This window comes from Lampetra fluviatilis, chromosome 5 (genome assembly GCF_964198595.1).
Source record: "Lampetra fluviatilis chromosome 5, kcLamFluv1.1, whole genome shotgun sequence".
NCBI classification, from domain to species: domain Eukaryota; kingdom Metazoa; phylum Chordata; class Hyperoartia; order Petromyzontiformes; family Petromyzontidae; genus Lampetra; species Lampetra fluviatilis.
Genome location: NC_136279.1, coordinates 4148510 through 4169534, shown reverse-complemented (window position 1 = coordinate 4169534; position 21025 = coordinate 4148510). Strand labels below are relative to the sequence as shown.

Below are 21025 nucleotides of genomic sequence, written 5' to 3'. Positions count from 1 at the left end.
ATCTAGACTGGAGAGAATGCGATGAGCCATGAAGCTCTTTTTCACATTTGTCCAGGAGGGGCGGCTCAGCAAGATATTTTGTCTTTGTCTGCAAGGTGATGGTGCGCGTGTGACTGAGAACATGCGTAACGAGGTCCAGCATGTGGTGTGTGCGTATGCCATTGCGGAGGCGCGCGCGTGTCTATTTGTCTCCGTGAAGATGACCACGATGAGATCATCTCTTCTGTCATGCGACCATCGTTGCATCACGAGTGTGTAGTAGGTGTGTGTCAGTGTGCCTGCATGTCACATTTGTGCACGCGCGTGTATGTATGGGGGATGAGATAATCTCGTTTGGAGGATTGTTGCACTTAGAGTGTGTGTGTGCATGTACGTGTGAGTGTGTGTATATATCCACATGTCAGTGTGTGTATATCCTCGTAGGCCATTGTGTATATATCAGTGTGTATGTGTGTGCCATTGTGGCGTGCGTGTGTGTGTGTGTCTTGGGCTTTTGGTCACTACGTGGGTGCCACTGCCTGTCACTGCGTTTGTATTTGTATGGGGAGCGGTGGCGCAGTGGTTAGCGCACCGCGTTATGAACCCTGTAGACACCCGAGTTTGATTGCCGCTCACGGCCAGAACCAGTTCCTAGGTCGACTCAGCCGTGTGTAAACATCGTTACTCGAGAGACAAAGGCGGCCGGGCGTGGTGCTGGCCACCCACGCCTCTCGCGCGCTGTGCCGGCCTTCATAGGTGCTCGCAAACAGCACTTGCACCAATCGCCTATTGCAGGCAATTGTGTCAGTCCGCGTGTGCTGCTGGAAGTCCCTCCCCTGCATTTTCTCGACGCTCATCCGGCACCACGGCTCCCTCCTCCTCCTCCACCCCCCATATAAACCTCCTCCCCGAGGCGACCAGACAGACCACTCGCCTCCACCCCCCAACAAGGGCAGCAGACGACCCAGGGCTCGGCATCGTCTCCCACCACCACCACCCCTCGTGTCACACACAGGGTGACGCGTCTCGTCACACCGCGGCGGCAGTCAAGTAAGTGTTGCTGTGCCCTGGTCCAGGTACGACATCGCCCGTCACACTCGCCATCGGAAGAGGAGGCGGAGTGGTGTAACGCCGTCCTCAACACGAATGTCACATTTGAACGTTGGGCGGGTTTTTTTGTGTTTAAATATATACACGCGCAGAGGGTGCTTTAAAAAAAATGTTGACACTTGCGAGAATTTGCGACAACGCCACACGGAACGAGGCCTCGGGGCCTCTGGGGACCACCTCGGGAAGATTCCGGGCACGCGTTGACAACGAGGGCGAACAAGTGGAGGCTCTCTGACTTTTTGAAGCTGTTAACATACATTTGTTAACGCGTTGCAGTGTATCATCCGTTCTTTTAGCGTTAAAAGCGATAGTTTAAGCGTTAATATGTTTTTGAATCACCCTGTGTATATGCGCACTGTAAACACACGCGCGCGTTCTGCCTGGCAATGTTCAAAGCCCGCGTTGCTCTGGCGAAGAGGAGACTTTGAATTCACACCCACACAAAAAGCTACGAAAATTGTCGGCTTCGTGCATGTAGTCACCCACCTCCGATTGGCTACGTGCGGTGCGATAGAAGTTCAACATACAATGATTGTGTTGTTTTATTACGCTCACAGATGACTGTATTATTAACGCCCATTCATCACCACGCATACGCGCACGCCAAACAACACAAACCAGCAACGTCAAACCGTGCTCACTCACACGGAGCAAAGATAAAGATCAGCCGTATAGTCTCAACCGACTTTTGGGGCAGGTGCTGTTGGCGAGCACCTATGAAAGGCCGGCACAGCACCTTGGCGGATACCAACCAAAACTTTAGACGCACAATCTACAACTCCACGCACACACACACACCGACCGTGCAGAATCATACCACGAATTCACACACCCATCATATACACCACACACACTAAAACCAACACTGGACATAAGAGCTTTTTTGGGGTTAGATATATAAATATATAAATGTGTCGTTAAACCCGCCACCACCCGACACAGCCAACTCGTAAGGGTTGTCACGTAAACAGGACGTGGCCAATTCGTCACTAGTACAGCACGAGTGTATAGTGTAGTGTATAGTGTAGTGTATAGTAGTGTAGTGTATAGTGTAGTGTATAGTAGTGTAGTGTATAGTGTAGTGTATAGTAGTGTAGTGTATAGTGTAGTGTATAGTAGTGTAGTGTATAATGTAGTGTATAGTGTAGTGTATAGTAGTGTAGTGTATAGTGTAGTGTATAGTAGTGTAGTGTATAGTAGTGTAGTGTATAATATAGTGTATAGTGTAGTGTATAATGTAGTGTATAGTGTAGTATACTAGTACAGCACCACACCGGCGTGTTGGAGAGCCAAGCCACAACATTTACAATCTGAGTACGACGTTTCGCCAGTAATTACAACTAGCTTCACCAGGCGACAGCCAGATTTGGACACGAAACAACCACAAACACACGTTCACACAGACACACACCAAACAATCCATCACACATCTCGGCACACATCTTCCACACACGATATATACACGGCACACGCGTCCACCAACAGTGTAATTGACGATTGTGTTGGGTTCGTTTGACATTCAATGGAATGCTTTCTTTCCGACAAACCATCCACACCACGACATTTTGTCTCAATGGGGGTTTACAAGTTAATCTGGGTCTGTCTTTTTAATGCGTAAATATATAAATTATTCTAGTTTTTCTTTTTACAGTTGAAAGAGACAATTGATGTTGGGCTTAGGAAGAGACTCTCATTGTTAACGTATTTACAATGAGGCCCTTGTTGGCGTGGTGGCATTGTGGCTGCGATGCATGCCCGTCGTCTGGGGACACAGAGTTAGGGTCGGTGGACCGCAGAGAGACGGGTACCCATTGCGTGATGTTGTGGAGCACACCTCTGACCTGTTAGGCTGTGAGTAAGTGCGCAAAGAAGGATGCACAGCAAGTAGGTTAACGTGCGGGCCCACTCTGAGGCGTAAATCGTGAGTGGTTTTTTTTTTCTCGAAAAGGCAGTTTCCTGAAGCCTGCAAAAACACTTAATAAGGTAATGGTCTCAGATCCAAAACAGGAACTTCCTGAAAAACTGTTTTAAGTTGTTGGGTTTTTTTGAACGAACAAAGTGCTCATAAATAAATTAAATATTTTTTTGGAGTGTGATTAATAATAATTAAAGTTGTACCATTTCAACTTGAAGAGAAAGACTCAGCCTCAAATGAGGGCCTGGTGCGGTGTGTAAACATCGCCACTGGGGAGACAAAGGCGGCCAGGCGTGGTGCTGGTCACCCACCCCCTCGTGTGCCATGCCGGCCTTCATAGGTGCTCGCTAACAGCACTTGCCCCAGCAGTCTGCTCAGGCTATGGGGGGGATATTTGTCTTATTTAATCTTCTGGTTAAACACATGGGTACAAACGACGTTGAGTCACAGAAGAAGTTAGGAAAATTTTAATGGAAAAAATACATCACAAGTTTTTTTTGTAAGTAATGGTCGACAGAGTTGACTCACAGGCTCTCTGGAGGCTCATAACAGCTTTGTCGGAACAATGAGCCAACAATTGAGATCTGGCTTTAAACCTTGGGCTCCAGCCACAAATTACGTAGCAAATTTATGATCTCAACCCAGTGACCAATGACCACACCATACATGTGAAAACCATATATAAGAAATTCATTTTGTACCTCCACATGTAAATAAAATTAATATTTAGTCCGTCAACCTCTAGGCTTTCCAGAGCAATGTAATCCAGCAGCATTTATTTAAGCAAGCAAACTGTGGACCGGTTTCGACCTTCGAGGTCTCATCAGCACAGTCGTGCTTGTTAATCGAATGCTGCCAGGTATTATTGGCAAGAGCACTTCATGTAAACGACAGGACCCCGTTCAAAACAAAAGCAACATCGTACACAAACTCATTATGCATTGTTGTGCCGCCTGATAACTGAATTGCACTTTAGTTCAACACATTCCAGCTCTGATGACTACATATTTTGGCTATGTACAGCGCGAAAGAAGATTCAACATACATGCATATGATATAGCAACTCTTACATGGCATGAAGAAACATCCTCTCGTGTTGTGTAAGAGACCAATGGAAGTGCACTTACAAGAAGTACAGTACAGCACTTAACGTCGTGGTGTCATTTCCCGAGAGCCCCTTCTGGCGAAATGCCAATTTATCGGCCTACTTTATTGATAACCAATGACAACGGATCAATGCTGGGACATAATCCATAACGAGGTGCGGCACCACCCGAAGACGCATCATCGGACAGCCAAACACCTCGGCTTGCCACCTGCCAGATTTGACCCGGACATCGCGGGAATTGGCGTCCGTGTTCGGCTGTCAGGAATCGTTTTGTGCCAGCGATCCGCTGCTCGTGTTCCGCTTTATTGACAAGATTTTGAAAACTACACCTTGACGGATCGAGAATGACGCGTGGGCTTGGTCCGTTGCAACGTTGGCAAATCCAGCCATGCCGCGCAACCACAAAATTCCAACCCGTGGACGTTGTTTAAACACGGTAGTTAAAACTGTTTTCTGTTGCACAGAGTTGTCGAAAACGACGAGGTTTCAACTTCCAATCGAAGGTGAAACCCAGAGTGGTTGTGACGGTGCAAGTACTGTAGCATTCACGTCAATGTTTCAATACAAACCTTGTGCTTTGACGAATATTCAGCACAAATAACGACGGGGCGTTAAACCGCTCGGCGGGTGACAGTGCCGGTGGGTAAGCGCCTCATCCCGTGGCCCGGGACCGATTTCTTGGCTACGAAATTTCTGTCTGTGACAGTCGGAAGAAAAGCGGAACCCTTGTCGATGAAATTCAAGACTTTGTCTTCCCGTCAACTAAATCCCATGAAAATGGGCGCAAGACTCATTCGGCCACATCACCATGTCTAGACACCCACGTCTCAACAACTCGATGGGATTGGGAGGAGATTGTGAGGCAGGCGAAATAAGTTGTGACTCCTTCCAAAACCTCTGGCCACGCTAACTCTGCGGGGCACGAATGTACAGCCATGCTTCAGTCGACTGCTGGACAAAGGCCTCCCCACAAAGTGTCGGCCGCGGGCATCGTTTAGCTCCCGCTTAACCGTGCTGGTCAGTGCGGGTCAGTAAAGTGGGTGGTCTGGAAGGTCGCACTCGTCACACACACGACGTGTTTGCCACAAATGAACCACAATACTGTACCTTGCTTATCGAGGAGCGTAAACCGTCATGCTAACTCCGGCCATAAATGAGCACCTGATGTGGTGTACGCCCATTTCTTTAGAACTGCTTTTTGCATTTAGTGTGTTTTTCTTTCCCACGCACCTCCGATGGGCGCGGTTGGCTACGTACGGTGCGAAAGAAGTTCAACATACATGTAGAACATATGTAGACGCAACAGGTGAGCGAGTGTGATGCCAACCACTCGAATCCCTCGTGTGCTCTTGAGTCAAGAAAGCGATTACAGGCGCTGGACAGTTTGCTCATCCATTGTAGGAGCAGCCCTGAGTTAGTTGTGAAAACTACACGTTCCTATGGCAGTGCCCAGTCTGTCGAAAAGTGAGACGAACTCCCCCCAAAAAAGGATTTTAATCCACAGCCTTAATTCCCCAATAGTGAGTGGAGCTTGCTGGCCTGAATATGTGATCACTTACATTAGAATCAACATCTTCAGCATTTGGATGAATCCGATGGGCTATGAAGCTCTGTTCACAGATGTCCAGTATGGGCCGGCTAGAAAGTTACAACAACAAATACCAACGATTAAAGTGCAAAAGAGAGAAAATGTAAGAAAGTCACTAAATATATATAAATTATACAGTATAAGTACAACTTGCATAAGTTAATTCCTGCCGATTTTTCAACACGAAATGCAAACTTGGGTAAGGCAGAAAAACAACAACTAAAACAAACAGTCCCAGACCACACCACGATAACACACAGTGCCCATGGCAACACCCATCGGCTGAACGAGGATCTATGTCTCTGTGTCTCTGTGTGCGTGTGCGGTAATGCAGTGGTTAGCGTGGTGTGCAACGAGCCCAGTGTACCGAGTTTCGATTCCCGCTCACAGGCAATACCAGTGACGAATATCTGGACCGGTCCTGGGCCTCCCTTAGGTAGACTCAGCCTCAAATGAGGACCTGGTGCGGTGTGTAAACATCGCCACTAGGGAGACAAAGGCGGCCGGGCGTGGTGCTGGCCACCCACCCCCTCGTGTGCCGCGCCGGTCTTCATAGGTGCTGCTCACTAACAGCACTTGCCCCAACAGTCTAGTAAGGCTATACGGGGGATCTTTGTCTTTGTGCAGAGACGCAGGTGTCCGCAATGTCGCAGTGGGGCGGTGGCGCCGCGTGTGGCGTGTGCAACCAGCGCGTGTACCACGCGGAGGAGGTGCAGTGCGCGGGAGGCAGCTTCCACAAGTCCTGCTTTCTGTGTCGTAAGTGACGATCATTCACACGCGCTCGGTCAAAACCATCATCATCTTTACCACCACCATTACTTTCATAATCAAAACTGCTGCCAATATCGTCATCACCGCCAGCATCGCTATCATCTTCCTCACCGCCGCCATCATCATCGTCATCACCAGAAACATCACTGTCATAATTACCACTGCCACCACCATCATAATTACCACTATCATCACCACCACCATCGTTATTATTTCCAGTACTATCATCATCACGACCACCGCTGCCACAACCATCATCATCATAACCATCACCAGTTACGTGGTGTAGCTGTGTAGCTTTTGGAAACAGTGCGAAGATGGCACGTCATGTTTAGTGCTGACCTGATCACGGCTCTTCAGACAGTTGGGTGTCATCACCATCCTACTCACAGTCCATGGGATTTGGGTCACGTACTCCTTTGTTATCTGGCATGTGTTTGTATGTATGTTGAACTTCTTTCTCACCGTACGCAGCCAACCGTGATCATCAGAGGTGCGGCATAGGCAAAGGATGGGTAGAGAGAGAGAGAGAGGGAGGGAGGGGTTGAACATTAAATCGAGGTGGCGAAATTCACTCATCCGGCTTGGAGTGGCAACTGCAGAGGATTGTGATGCGCAACATGAGCTACTCCCCCCCCCCACCCACCGACCTCCCCCATCCCCATCACGCAGAGGTTTGCCGTAAGAACCTGGACAGCACGACGGTGGCGTCGCACGGCTCGGAGATCTTCTGCAAGTCCTGCTATGCCAAGAAGCATGGCCCCAAGGGCTACGGCTACGGGCAGGGCGCGGGGACGCTCAGCATGGACTCGGGCCAGCACCTCGGCATCAAGCCCGACGAGTGAGTGACGCACGCACGAAAGACAAAGATCCCCCGAAATAGCCTCACCAGACTGTTCGGGCGAGTGCTGTTAGCGAGCACCCACGAAGGTGCACAGCGTGCCCCCCGCGTGATGCGCCACGAGCCGGGGCAGCAGTGGAGATGAGCAGAATCCGGTGCTCATTTGAGCGTGGAAACGTTGGGATGGCATTCGCCATTTAGGGATGATTACGCATCCATTTGGCGCAATGGTTTGGACCGAAACGTAAAGCGAATACACCGCCTTTAACGTAGGTTATAATGGGCCATATTTAGAAAAACCATTTAAGCAGATTTTACAAGGTTTTGTCAAATCGGTGCCTCTACACCGGTTAAATCCCAATTCATGTTGACCAATGAAAGGGGCCGGTGTTTTTAGAAGTTTTGATGACGCAGCGGTTGTGTGCCCCCTCTCCCCTGGCGGATCACCGCTGACCGGCGTGGCTCAATCCCCTGGCTCCTCGCAGGGCGCGGCCCGGCGGCTGGGGAGGCGGCAGTGGGGAGTCCGGAGCCTCCAAGGGGGCGGGGAAGTTCGGCGGAGCCGAGAAGTGCTCGCGCTGCGACAAGTCCGTGTACGCGGCCGAGCGCGTCATCGGGGGCGGGAAGGTTCGTGTCTTCTCCTTGCGCCGCTCGATGACGTCGCGTGCGCTCGATGGCACCGCGTGCATGTTCTCCACGGGAGCAAGCTGTGCGAAGTGGTGGCTCGCTGTGCTCTCGGGAGGGCTAGTGACGCCCCCCCCCCACCACCCCCCTTCATGCGAGAGACACCGAGCCGACTAGGTTCTCAAGTGCAGAAGTGCGGTGACGATCTCGGCCCTTCTCACCAATGACTTGACACACACACATGCAAAATAATACATTGTTATTCATCGCTTATTTTGGCATAGTTCATCTCCGAGGACAACACCTCTTTTTTCTTGCAAAGTTTTTTTGTTTTATCATACTAGCTTTGCACGTCGAATCTTCGTTGCTAAATAATGTATGTTTATTGAACTTCTTTCGCACCGTACGTAGCCAACCGTGGTAATCAGAGGTGCTGGAAAGGACAACAAACTTTACACAAAAAGTTGACGGGAAGACAAATAAACATAGGGGGGACACTGCTGACTGACAGAATAGGTAAAACGTACGCCGGCTCATATCACCCAATTATTCTACATCCTTCAGTCATCAGCAATTGTAAACTTGTGACTGTAAGCGTTCATCTCCCAGCAACGAGTATGAGGGTATAACCAAACAAGGTTTTGGAAGAAGAAAAAAAAACAAATGAGGTTTTGAGTCTCATCAGGCGGGGGAAGGAAAAGCCTTGCAAAAGCATCAACCATCGCTTCCTCTCTCACAAACCCAATCACTCCACTTCCCGCCCTTCTGTGGGTTCTTCTCCAAGCCCCCCCCCTTCCCCCACGCACCTTGGCTAAAGCAACCAAACGACCCGGTTTGGCCGACACTGTCTGGTTTCGGTATCGTGAAGCATTGACAAACACAAAGACCTGATAATTTTTTTGCTCTGGCATCGTGCTTGACTCATCATGCAGGGACTAAAAAGTGGAGCTCCCTGAGCAGTGGGTGGAGCTACGTGGACAGTGAGTGGAGCTACCTTGGTAGTGGGTGGAGCTACGTGGATAGTGGGCGGAGCTACCTTGGTAGTGGGCGGAGCTACCCGAGTAGTGGGCGGGGCTAGCAGTTGCGTGGGCTTGGCTATGGCAAAAGTAGGCGTAGCTGATGGAGGGAAAGGGGCCACACCAGTGGGCCACACCAGTGGGCCACACCAGGTCACCACTTATCCAGGTTGAGCCTCCAAAAAATAATGCGTTTTTAGATTGCTTGGCCGCTATAAATGTCAACATCATAAGCCACTTCATTGAACTATCGTTTGTGGCCAGGTCGCTTCTGAAAAAGAAGCTGAAATCTCAGTGGTCTTTAGCTGGTCAAATAAAAATATTTTATTTTTATTTGTAGTGATTTGCTTACCTTTCCTATATTTTGCACTCCTATCATGTTTTTGTATTGCTTGTTGTTGTCACTTTCTGACCTGCCCCGCCTCGACTAGACATCTGTGAAAAAGAGCTTTCTAGCTCATCGGATTCCTCCAGTATAAATTAAGATTCCGATTCTCTGTGTTCCCCCAGCCATGGCACAAGCAGTGCTTTCGATGCGCCAAGTGTGGCAAGGGGCTGGAGTCCACGACGGTGACGGACAAGGACGGCGAGATTTACTGCAAGGGTAAGTACGGCGTTCGCTGCCCACGAGGCCCTGCGCCATCGTATCTCGCCAGGTGGCATTGTGCTTAGACGCAAGTCACCTTCCTCGCCATCTCTCGATGGGCCACGTAGCAGTCACTGTGTGCATTGAAGTTCCAACCTGCACGGCAAGAATATGTTTTCTCTCAAGTCACGGTTGTTAAACAGAGGCCGTATTGCGAGGGGTGTCGAACTGTGATCTCGAGTTGGGTTATATTCTCTGTAATGTTGAACCTTTGACCAATTTACCTGATCGGTCTCGTTAGATATTAAAACATAGTATAATAACAAAATAAAGGAGATTTGGAAAAATGTGCCATTAAAGTTTATATAAGCCTCTGACCAAGCTAAGCAGAGTTGTGCTTGGAAAGTGCTCAGATGGAGCACCACGTGCACAATTGGATGTCATAGGCTGTGGGTCTACGCTGTGGTTAGCAGAGGGCAGTACCCAAATACGTTATACTCCCACATCTATGTTGCTTGCCTTCAAGCCGCACTAATCAGCGTGGTGAAGTGCGGTCATTCAACCTCATAACCTGAAGAGCACGGGGAGGACCTCATTCAGCTGTGGATTGGCGAAAGTAGTGTGAATCTATGAAAAACAGAAACTAAAGCTTTGACTGTTTTTATTTTTGTCAGCTGTTCCTCCCGTCTCGTCATCCCAACCCACTCGCTCCACTTTGCTCCCCTCCCTTTCTCCCGCCGCCTCCCCACAGCGTGCTACGCCAAGAACTTTGGCCCCAAAGGCTTTGGCTTCGGACAAGGAGCGGGAGCGTTGGCCCACGCGCAGTGACGCGTGGGCGACCCCCCCCCCCCCGTTTCTCGCGGACGCAGGAGCCGCCGTTCCCACCATCGCTCCGGAAAAAAATCCAGCGGTGGGCAAGGGTTGACACCAGGCCCTTCTTTCACCACTCCCCTTCGCCCCCACCTTGTCATCGGCAGCGACGTCCCACATTCTTCCTCGCGTGTCCACGTATGTTGGGGGAGTGCAAATTGACACATCGGCACTCGGAGAAGGACGACGAATACAGCGTGTATTATTGGGGCCCATAACATTACCTTGGGGGCTCCTCAAACTGTGTTAATGATTTTCAATAATCCGACAAAAGCCTCTTAGGCCCCAGAGCAACCTGTAAGATTATCTACTGATTGCACGTGTACGCATGCAATCCAAAGATGATCACACAGGCGAGGTAGATAAGTGTGTTTGAGACTCCTAAATTGCTCCGCTGTGAAGGTGGTTATTAAAAGGGCAGTAGAGCAAGTAGGTTGCTGACCAATCTGCATATAGAGCTTTTAGAATAACTCTTATTTGCTTGTGTTGAGAAATCGAGAGAAACAACGCTGCTGGGAAAAAGAGTGCCTTCACGCTGAATTGAACTTTTCCTGAATAATTATATAGTTTTTGTATATTCAGTGGGCACTCCCACCTCTTCCAAGATGTCTGGTCAGCATGGACGAGTAGGCCAAACACCCTCGAGAGGAACTCCTTAGAGTGCCAGCAGTGGAGGCCTTTCTGCCAACTGTGGCATGAACAAGCGATTTCAGGCCTGCACCTTTACCTGTGCTAAATTTAAATTGCATTCAATAACTTGCGAAATCCCAACAACATCCGACTAAATCTTCCAAAACATTCTTAAGTGCTCCTAACATGTTGTATCGCACAAACCATAACAGCCTTTCAGATTTCAACAAGAGCCCGTTTATTATAACGGCGCACCGAGTTACAAAACACCTCACGATACCCTCCCTCCACAGCAACCTGGCAACCCAGAACCACATTCTCACGGCCTCATAAATTTAACTGACCGCCGGCTCGCCCATGACTTGCTTCCTGATGAGTTGGGGAGACAATGTTCTCTGGCTATCACGCTCACCATACGCATGTGATTAACGTGTTATGCTGTGGTGATGAATGTCCACGGGCACATGTTGGTGTCTGTAGATTGTTAGCTTACGACTTCTCAAGTGGTGCAGCATTGCGTGAGTCCAGCATGGGTAAACAATATTTGTCAAAGCTTCAGTTGCTTAATCCTGAAATAATTATAACAGCCGATTTTACATTGAAATCAAAAATCTAAATAAATCCATTATAATATAGCTTTATAATATTCAATATTCTTGGTTCTTTCGGTAAATAATAAAAAATATAAAACAATACAATTCTATAATATAAAACAATAAAATTCTAGTGAGAAGTTTATTGTTTTATATTTTTATTATTGTATTGTTTCCCTTCTACGTGACTTTTCCGAAAGAACCAAGCATATAATATTCAATAAGTTTTGTTTTATACTATGCTTAAGCATTACAATCGTTACGTTGCAGGATGGCTTGGAGAGGCCTTCATCCAACAGTTGATTGTTCATGGCTGCTGATGATTATGACGATACTAATATAGGATGCATTTTCTGAGACTGCCCCCAGCCACAATAACGTGTAATTTCCATCACTGGATCAGAATCGTATATGAAGATTCGAATCCCCCGCCCCCCCCCCCCCCCCCCATGTATGTTACTGTAGGGAAACACTTTCAAATATGTATTTTCAACTATAATAAAGTACTAAGTAAAGTCCATTGTCGGTATTCGATAAATATACGTATATTATTTCATAACTTTGCAGATGATTGTAAAACTAAAAAATGCTGCATCTACTTTATTGCAAGTTTGGTCAATGTTAGACAATGGAAACACAGCACTTTGCTTTGTTCCAATTTCTTTTTTTTTATCTCGCAGGATCGTTTACATTCCACAAGTTGTTTCCACATTGCCGTTGAATGTCGAACTGTACAATTTCTGGGGGTTGCGGCCAGATGAGCTGAAGGACCTTTAATATTCCATGAAAAATATGTAGAGTAGTTCACTTGTTTCTAAGCATGTCCGTACAGCAGTTGCCCCTTGTTCCAAAGCGCCGTGGCTTTTGGGAACCCTGGCCATAGGGCATTGACCTGATTGGCACCTTATTCTAGATTTGAAGTTTTCGGGACTGCAAGGATTCATACTCTTTGTTTTTTTCGGTAAAGTCACGTAGGTAGAAAATAAATGAAATAAATGAAAACAACTAAATTAAATCACGACGTTTCGGGCACAACACAAGCGTGTGTTGCGCCCGAAACGTCGTGATTTAATTTAGTTGTATTCATTTATTTCATTTACTGATTAGCACCGTTTGAAATCCTACATTTGAATCCTGAGCTTCAGCACGCAATTTAGTCCGAGAGCGTAAGCAAGCGAGGTGATGAGTTTCGTGACTGGTTAGTACTCTGACACTGCCCATTATGAGCCCCCTTAAAAGACAACCGTGCAGACAATGTAGACATCTCTAGCGAAAGTCTGATGGCGAACGGGGTTCGGACACAAGCCTAGCAAGTAATTTGCGAACACTAAAATGTATAATCTTAGGTTCATTAGTTAGATCTCTACCGCAAATACACTAGTTTTGTATCATTTACGTCTGTTGCGCGATGAAACGGGATGACGTGCCGTTGTCGTTGGAGCATTTTCACTTTCATTAAAACCTTACACCAAATGTGTGTGTTGGCAATCTGTGCAGACGCGTGGCTGCAAGGGTTAGGTAGGCTTCTGGAGTAACGTGTGACTTTCATCATGTTTCCATACACTGGTGGTGTGTTCGTAATCGGAGGCTGCCGCTGCGATTGGAAGAAAGAAAGAAAGACAGCCGTGCAGCGATGATGGAGCCATGTGCCACATCTGGATGGATTGCTGCATTTCTGAACTGAGGCATGGCCAATGGCTTGGGGAGGCATTCATCCAGCAGTGGATTGATCATGGACGATATCCCCCAAAGCTACATAGCTGCCTTAATCATGAATATCCACTTTGCCAGTGGTGGAGGCAACGAATCATTTTGCAAGTGGAGCTATGAATTAATAGATTCATAAATACTCATAAATGTTCTTAAATCCATCATCCCGTCGCCTCAAGCTAATCAGTCCTGAGCCTATAAAATGCTTGGATTGATGACTATAAAAGCATGTGTAAGCGGCATTGTTGGGCAGTAGAGGGCAGTGCAAGAAAAATCCATTGATTTTCTGTACTGTACTGTGTTGTTCCCAACTTCACCAACCCGTAATGACCAGTTTGGTGAAGTATGGTTAAATTAAACTCACTCCGCCTGCAAGGTGTGTGTGGGGAATTCCTCGGCAGTGGATTTGCAAACGGAATGTGCATACATGAGTCATGGTAACGGTAGATACAGTAATACAGTTAACGTGTGGAAGAATACATATTTTTAGTTTTCGAATCATATGCAAATTATATTTTGATGGTGAGGGGCCTGAAACGTAATTGGCTAACGTCGTCTTCCCTGAGCCAAGATGGCCACCCACCGAAAGTTAAAAATCAGGATTCCCTTAACCAAGATGGTCACCAACCGGAAGTGTAATATCAGGTTTCCCTTAACCAAGATGGCCACCCACAGGAAGTTAAATAGCAGGATTCCCTTTACCTTTCTTACGTATGGCTGATTTAGATACAGAGCAACAACTACAATTTTACATTCATGCGGTCAAGGCAGGCAAACGCATCATTGCATCGTTATTTGCTGTATGGTGTGTTCTGGATGACCACAGTCGGAGGATTTTTTTTTCGCAGCTGCCATGGTGTCCTCGTCTGCCATGGTGTGTGTGCAGTGGATGCGGTTTAGGGTGGACCGTGAACTTCGTGGACGATCTAAACCCAGGGAATTTGAATCACTAACAATCGCATTGGATTTCCTTTACAAACGTGGCCGCCCATTACCCACGAGGTCCCTGTGCAAGATGGCCGTGGACTACCCACGTGTTTCCTGTGCAAGATGGCCGCCCATTACTGAGGAGGTCCCTGTTCAAGATGGCCGCCCATTACCCACGAGTTTCCAGTGCAAGAGGCCGCCCATTACCCACGAGTCCCCTGTGCAAGATGGCCGAGGTGCCTTTGCAAAAGGCCGCCCATTACCCACGAGGTCCCTGTGCAAGATGGCCGCGTATTACCAACGAGTTCCCTGTGCAAGATGGCCACCCACTACCCACGAGTTCCCTGTGCAAGATGACTATCCATTAACCACGAGTTCCCTGTGCAAGATGGCCGCCCATTACCCACGAGGTCCCTGTGCAAGATGGCCGCGTATTACCAACGAGTTCCCTGTGCAAGATGGCCACCCACTACCCACGAGTTCCCTGTGCAAGATGGCTATCATTCTTTGGTTCTTTTCGGTTAAGTCACGTCTAAAAATAAAATAATAAATCAAAATAAAACAACACATTACGACGTTTCGATTGCAACACAAGCAATCATCATCAGGCATAAAAGAAATAGCAACAAAAATCTAACTAGAAAACTATAGACCGACATACAAGCAGACAGACATCACAACGGTACACATAGAGAGGAGTATACAGGCACACGAAAATTAAATAACCTAGTAAAATATTGAAATGTGATGTAATACAACACAGAGAGTCGGTTAACACACAATTAACGCATGGCCTGGTTGACTACGTGTTTCAAAATTTGCTAAGTTAGAATTTTAAGTGTGAGCAACAAATATCTAACTAGAAAACTATAGACAGACATACAAGCAGACAGACATCACAACGGCACACAGAGGACACAAATCGGCTGTGTGAGCAACAAAAATCTAACTAGAAAACTATAGACAGACATACAAGCAGACAGACATCACAACGGCACACAGAGAGAGGACACAAATCGGCACAAAGAGATGGTGTCCTCTCTCTGTGTGCCGTTGTGATGTCTGTCTGCTTGTATGTCTGTCTATAGTTTTCTAGTTAGATTTTTGTTGCTATTTCTTTTATGCCTGATGATGATTGCTTGTGTTGCAATCGAAACGTCGTAATGTGTTGTTTTATTTTGATTTATTATTTTATTTTTAGACGTGACTTAACCGAAAAGAACCAAAGAATAATTCCTGCAGTCACGAAAGCTCCCAAATTAAGATTTAAGATGGCTATCCATTACCCACGTGATCCCTTTGCAAGATGGCCGCCAATTGTCCACAATGTCCCTGTGCAAGATGGCCGCACATTACCCGGAGGTTCCTTTGCAAGATGGCCGCCTATTACCCACAAGTTCCCTGTGCAAGATGGCCGCCCCTATTAAACTGTCGCACTTTAAGAAGACGTCACGGTCCACCAAGACCCGCTCCGTTTCCCATTTGGTGATGGCGCGCGTGCTGCACGGTGAGGCGTGGGGGGATTATTCCTCTGGCGTTGCTGTTTAAATACATCCACGTTGCTCCGTTCTTGTCAACGCGTTCATGCATGCCGTCGATCGTGTAAACTTTGTAATGCGTTGCGTAGCGCGTTGGTTAAAGTGGTCTTAACTTTATTACCCGGCGTTTGGTTTGTGTTATCCAACGGAGCCTTTCTGACTAGGCCGCGGGTGAAAATGTTCAACGTTTAAAGTGGAACATTACGTAGGTTTTCTAGCGATATATTTACACGTCGCATCCACACTGTGTTTATACAAACTATAGTCCGTTCGTGTTTGCACTCAAGTTTCGTTCTTGGAAGTTTTAGTCGCGGTACTATCCTTTGGAATTTCCGCCTTTTGATTTTAAGGAGCATTTTATTTTATCACAAATATATACGACGGCAAGGTAGCGGTGGACATGCATTTTGGGGAAGCGTGATTTAAATAATAGCGCTACCGTATGTTTGTCAGAGAATGGTTATCGAAATAAAAACGTTACATCGTGTGCAGTATTTAAACCAGCTACGATAAGTTTTCTCTGCCCGTGTTGGCTACTGGTAGCAGCAGTACGTCTGTAACGTCGTGAGCTCGGTTGCCCGTGGCTCTCGCTACTCGCCTGGCCCCGACTGAACCGTGGGGTCTGGCATGCGTGTGGCCACGGAGAGAAACACCCGTGAAAGGGGAGAGGAATCTGCCGACAGGACCCGTGGAGACGTGGGGTACCCTGTGCGATGGCTCCTCACATGCGCGCGCACACACACAAACGCAATTACCCACAACATACATTTCACACACAACAACAACAACCCATACACGCGGTCCGTGAATGGAACTAAAATTGAGCTCGAGGTGAGAGCCCAGCCCAGTCCGTGATGACAAACACTGCGCAAATCTGACGAGCTTCGGTGCCGTGTGATCTAATGGACTATTGTACCTGAGACTGGGCTGTGTGTATCTACCAAGGGCTGAGTTGAAACTATGGATACTGTATGATTTGCCAAAGACCAGTCTAAATAGCTTAATTGTCGAGGTTCTAAACTCGTTTGTACTGTGTATCATTTCAGGCTGTTGGTGGCTCTGTTGACTGGAGAAAGGAGGGCCATTCCAGCTCAATATATCCGGAGATTCTCACAAGCTTCGTATTTGTTGTGTCGTGGAAGATATCGATGAAGAATTAAACGGGCCATTTTTTAACTCGGTAAATAGCTACAGAGATGCACGGAGACCACTCTGTCTATGTTGTGTCTCTCTGCTTGTCTCTCAAATTTAGTTCTACCTGATGATTGCTTGTGTTGCAATCGAAACGTCGTATTCTATTTAATTTATTTTCTTTCTACGTGACTTTACCAAAGGAACCAAAGAGTCATTCCGGCAGTCACGAAAGCTTCAAATCAAGTTTGAACTACTGTACTGTTTACTCTAATCATCTAATGTATAGTGTAGTATTTAATGCAGTTGCCAAGGAATAGAAATTCCGGAGTAAAAATGCTGAAAGGGAGGAAAATGTAAACGTTGAAAATGTAGTGAAAAATACTAAAGTAACGGAGCAAGAAAAACTCATACCGAGTTAAAAGGTGAAATTCTAATCCTGAAAGATTAGGCCAACATACCCAATATCTCCATTTCGTGGAGGACCTTTTGCCAGAAATGTCTTGAGCGAGCAATTGTCGGGATGCAACTTTACCTTACGGATGTAGTTTAACGTTACATTTGTCGTGGAGAAAATGGATGTCAAGAACGACTGATGCAGGAATGTAGGAGGAACATCTTAATTTGATTTACTGTAAAAGATTGACCGAGCAAAAAGAGCTCTTAGTGTTGAGATGTACAGAACTGCTACATTAGGCACCAAGTTTAGATTATCTTTATTCTGAACCATGGAAATGTATTTGCAACATTTGCAGGCTGCTGCTACAAAGAGCAAAAATGTTTTACACTGGATGTATCAATTGTTGGGGTTATTTTACTTTGTAAAGGTTTTCTGCACTGAATGTAATGTAGATTGTATTTTGTACCCCACTTTCCCATTTAAATGTTTTGTTTTCATGGACAATGTTCACTTGATCATTATTAAAAGTTCAAAAGGCAGTGTTCCATGGGTTTTATTTAAAAAATAAAAAGCTATGTCTTGTATTACAGATTACCAGAGATTTTTGGGTTAGATGGCATACAAATATGTCATTAAAACCAACGTCGTACTCTGTTAGTAAATGTTGTGGCTTGGCTCTCCAACACACTAGTGCTGTACTAGTGACGAATTGGCCACGTTCTGTTTACGTGACAACCCTTACCAGTTGGCTGTGTATTTATGCGATCTAACCCAAAAATCTCTGCAGTGAAAATATTAACCAGTTACAACTCATTTAATAATCTCATTAAGTGCTACAACGTTTAGGCTGCCAACCGATACAGATTTTGGAATTCTCACCTCAAACTTGTGGATTTTTTTTAGCACTTTTGACATCACTTCATGTGCTGCAAATACCTGTTTTCCACTAAACAAATGGGTCAATCTGGTGCCCAGAAAACCAGACTCTGCTCCAATGTGCTTGTGAAAAATGGGAGTTTGCTAAACTTTCCCAGTACCTGCCCTAAAAAGGTCTGAATATAGCTCAGGACTGACTGCCAATGTCACAATTTGGTTAAAATATTTGTTTCCATTTTCTCACCTCTGCTTCAATACCATTCATGTAAATGATTGATCCATAGTAATCGATGAATGTACACTTTAATGCATTGTAAAACATCTTAATCATTGCATGCCTAATTATGAAAGTGCCAGGAGAATGCAACTCATCCTAAGATAAGTACCCTTGCAATGCATAGCCCGAATCTCCAGACTTACACAAGTGTAGTACAGGGTGACCCAAAAAAAACGGGCCCCGTGTACACTTTGTGATATCTCCTTTATTTATTCACCGATTGCCCTTATTTTACAGGACATGGCAGAATCAACGACAGTGAGTACACCAAGACCCCAGTGGGAGCTGGGACAAAGAATACACTGTGTTAAATTTTACTACAAGACAGGCTCGTTCAAGAAAACCCAGGACAGTTTCATGCGTCAGTTCGAATGTGAAAAGGCTCCATCCAAAAGCAGAATTCAGAACTGGGTGGCCCACTTCGAGAAGTATGGGACGGTAGAGAACCTTAACGCTGCCAGTGAGAACCGTCCAAGCCACTCGGGACGTCCCAAGAAGCGAACAGCCGAGCTGGTTGAAAGAGTGAGAGAGTCTCTCCAGCAGAGTCCAAAACGCTCTGTGCGTAAGCGAAGTCAGTCCCTCGGTATGTCCCGTGAGACTTGCAGGAGAGTGCTGGTGAATGATATCAGGGCTTACCCATACAAAATACATCACGGAACTCCAGGAAACCATCAGGGAGGAGATGAGAGCCATTACCAATTCAGTCTGTAAGAACGTCATGGACAACTTCGTGCTGCGCCTCAAGAAATGCATGGAGCTAAATGGAGGCCATCTAGAACACATGCTGTAGAACAGAGAGAAAAAGGCCAAAGACCCTAGTGTTTTGATTTGATGTTTTGAATATAATAAACTAGTTATGACCAAAGTTTCATTTCATTCGGACAAAACACTAAGAAACGGGGCCTGTTTTTTTTGGGTCACCCTGTATAACCTGAAACTTGCAACATTGTCGGTGCTTGTGTAAACGTTGTAGTCGATTACTCATTCAATTATCTACAAACGCAAACCAGATTAACTCTTTAGTAATAAACATTTCATATGCACTTAACTGTGCTGCTTTGCGTGGATGAATTAGAAGTGGATCTGCAAAGCTTCCTCCGGTGTCGAAGTTAATTTTCACTTGAGGCTCCTTTGTGATAATGTCCTGGTTATCAGCTGGGTGGCGCGTATGTTGAAAAATGTCCATACCATACATAGCCAACTATTCAGAAGATGAGTTCAAATCCCGGTTGGGGTAAACATTACCCCTCCGAGGTGGATATGAATGCCACTTTGAAAAGTGGGTTTACACAAATCCCGGCCATAAAAATGGGAAATTACCACTATCCAACACTCATGTGAGTAATGCATGAATATGGGTATAACTTCTGTGATGAGACATGATCAACATCCTATAAAATCAGACTGCACGTCAACAGGCCAAGTCAAATGTAATTGAATTTGACATAAAACAATTCTAAGCCCAATGATTTACCACAGCCCACTGCAGTCATAATGTAATATATACAAGTGGTTATAGAGGCTTGGGAACATGTGTCAAATCAATTATCAATGTTTGATGTATTCTCTTAATACCATCCTTTATGTACATATTATACAATAAGTGCATTGTTAAGGGCTGGTTTGAGAAATCGGGTACCACGATTTGCATTGAAACTTGGCCCCACTAGGAATGTGGAATTTCTACTGACGGGGGATTCCCGAAGTCGTTTAATAGTACTCTTAATGTATCAGCAAGGGGACACTTTGTCTCAAGCAGCAGCGTTAATGCCTTAAGCCCCCAGCTCCAACTGTAAAAGTGTCTCGGTGGCTTCGTTTCATCCACATTGTAAGTGCTTCACTTTAGGCGAAGGCCTTAAATCTCATCCAAATGATGTGCACGAGAAGGCGTAAAATGAGTTTGGTCAAATAATTCTAAGTGTTTGCAATACGAACAACGCTTTGATCAATGCACTTTCCAGTAACAATTTTCCCATATTAACAATAACTGGATTTTCCGGACCACATTCAACCTTGTACTCCTTACAATTTACATTACAAAGTGAATTCAAAGTGGTAAACAATGCTTCCCCAATTTAATTAGCAGTGGAGCCTCCCACTATACAATTCACTTCCAACTCCGTGTGGCAAGTGGCAGAATCAATAAAAAGTCTCTTGCTCCGGTCATTGTGTGGACCCAGCAAGCCATGATATTCTGCAAAGAAAAGTGATGTAGGGATTTGCAACAGGCAATTGATACTGTCCATAGGTTTTTTTGGGTGAGATCGCATGAAAAAAAATGTCGTTAAACCCACCAACACTCCACATGGCCAATCGGTAAGGTTTGTTCACGTTAACAAAACGTGCCAATTCGTTACTAGTATAGCACACCGGTGTGTTGGAGAGTAAATCCACAAAATGTACAATTCGAGTACAACCTTTCCCCAGTAATTACAACCGGCATCATCAGACGACAGCCAGATTGTGACGGGTTTAACGACATTCATATGTACGCAATCTAACACAAAAAACCTCATGAATAATATTGGTCGCGAGATC

The 21025-nt window shown here is 46.1% G+C and overlaps 1 protein-coding gene, 1 long non-coding RNA gene and 1 other non-coding gene across 4 annotated transcripts; all 3 read left to right on the top strand.

Annotated features, from left to right (window-relative positions):
• Window positions 1-892: 892 nt before the first annotated feature.
• On the top strand, window positions 893-12144 carry CSRP2 (cysteine and glycine rich protein 2). Of its 2 annotated transcripts, none has more exons than XM_078856491.1 (6): window positions 893-1055; window positions 6328-6456; window positions 7144-7312; window positions 7798-7936; window positions 9460-9553; window positions 10287-12144. In XM_078856491.1, exons 2-6 carry the CDS (start codon window positions 6345-6347, stop codon window positions 10361-10363), a joined length of 591 nt encoding a protein of 196 aa, XP_078712617.1. In that variant the 5' UTR covers window positions 893-1055; window positions 6328-6344; the 3' UTR covers window positions 10364-12144. The 2 variants fall into 2 exon arrangements, with proteins under 2 accessions (XP_078712617.1, XP_078712616.1); XM_078856490.1 differs by having other exon boundaries at window positions 901-1029.
• A 3580-nt stretch (window positions 12145-15724) lies between these two features.
• Window positions 15725-21024, top strand: LOC144932442 (uncharacterized). The gene is made up of 3 exons (XR_013636911.1): window positions 15725-15772; window positions 16850-16983; window positions 18725-21024. It is a non-coding gene; the product is annotated as an uncharacterized LOC144932442 (long non-coding RNA).
• LOC144932802 (small Cajal body-specific RNA 14) lies at window positions 16377-16531 on the top strand. The gene has a single exon (XR_013636945.1).
• Window position 21025: the final 1 nt, after the last annotated feature.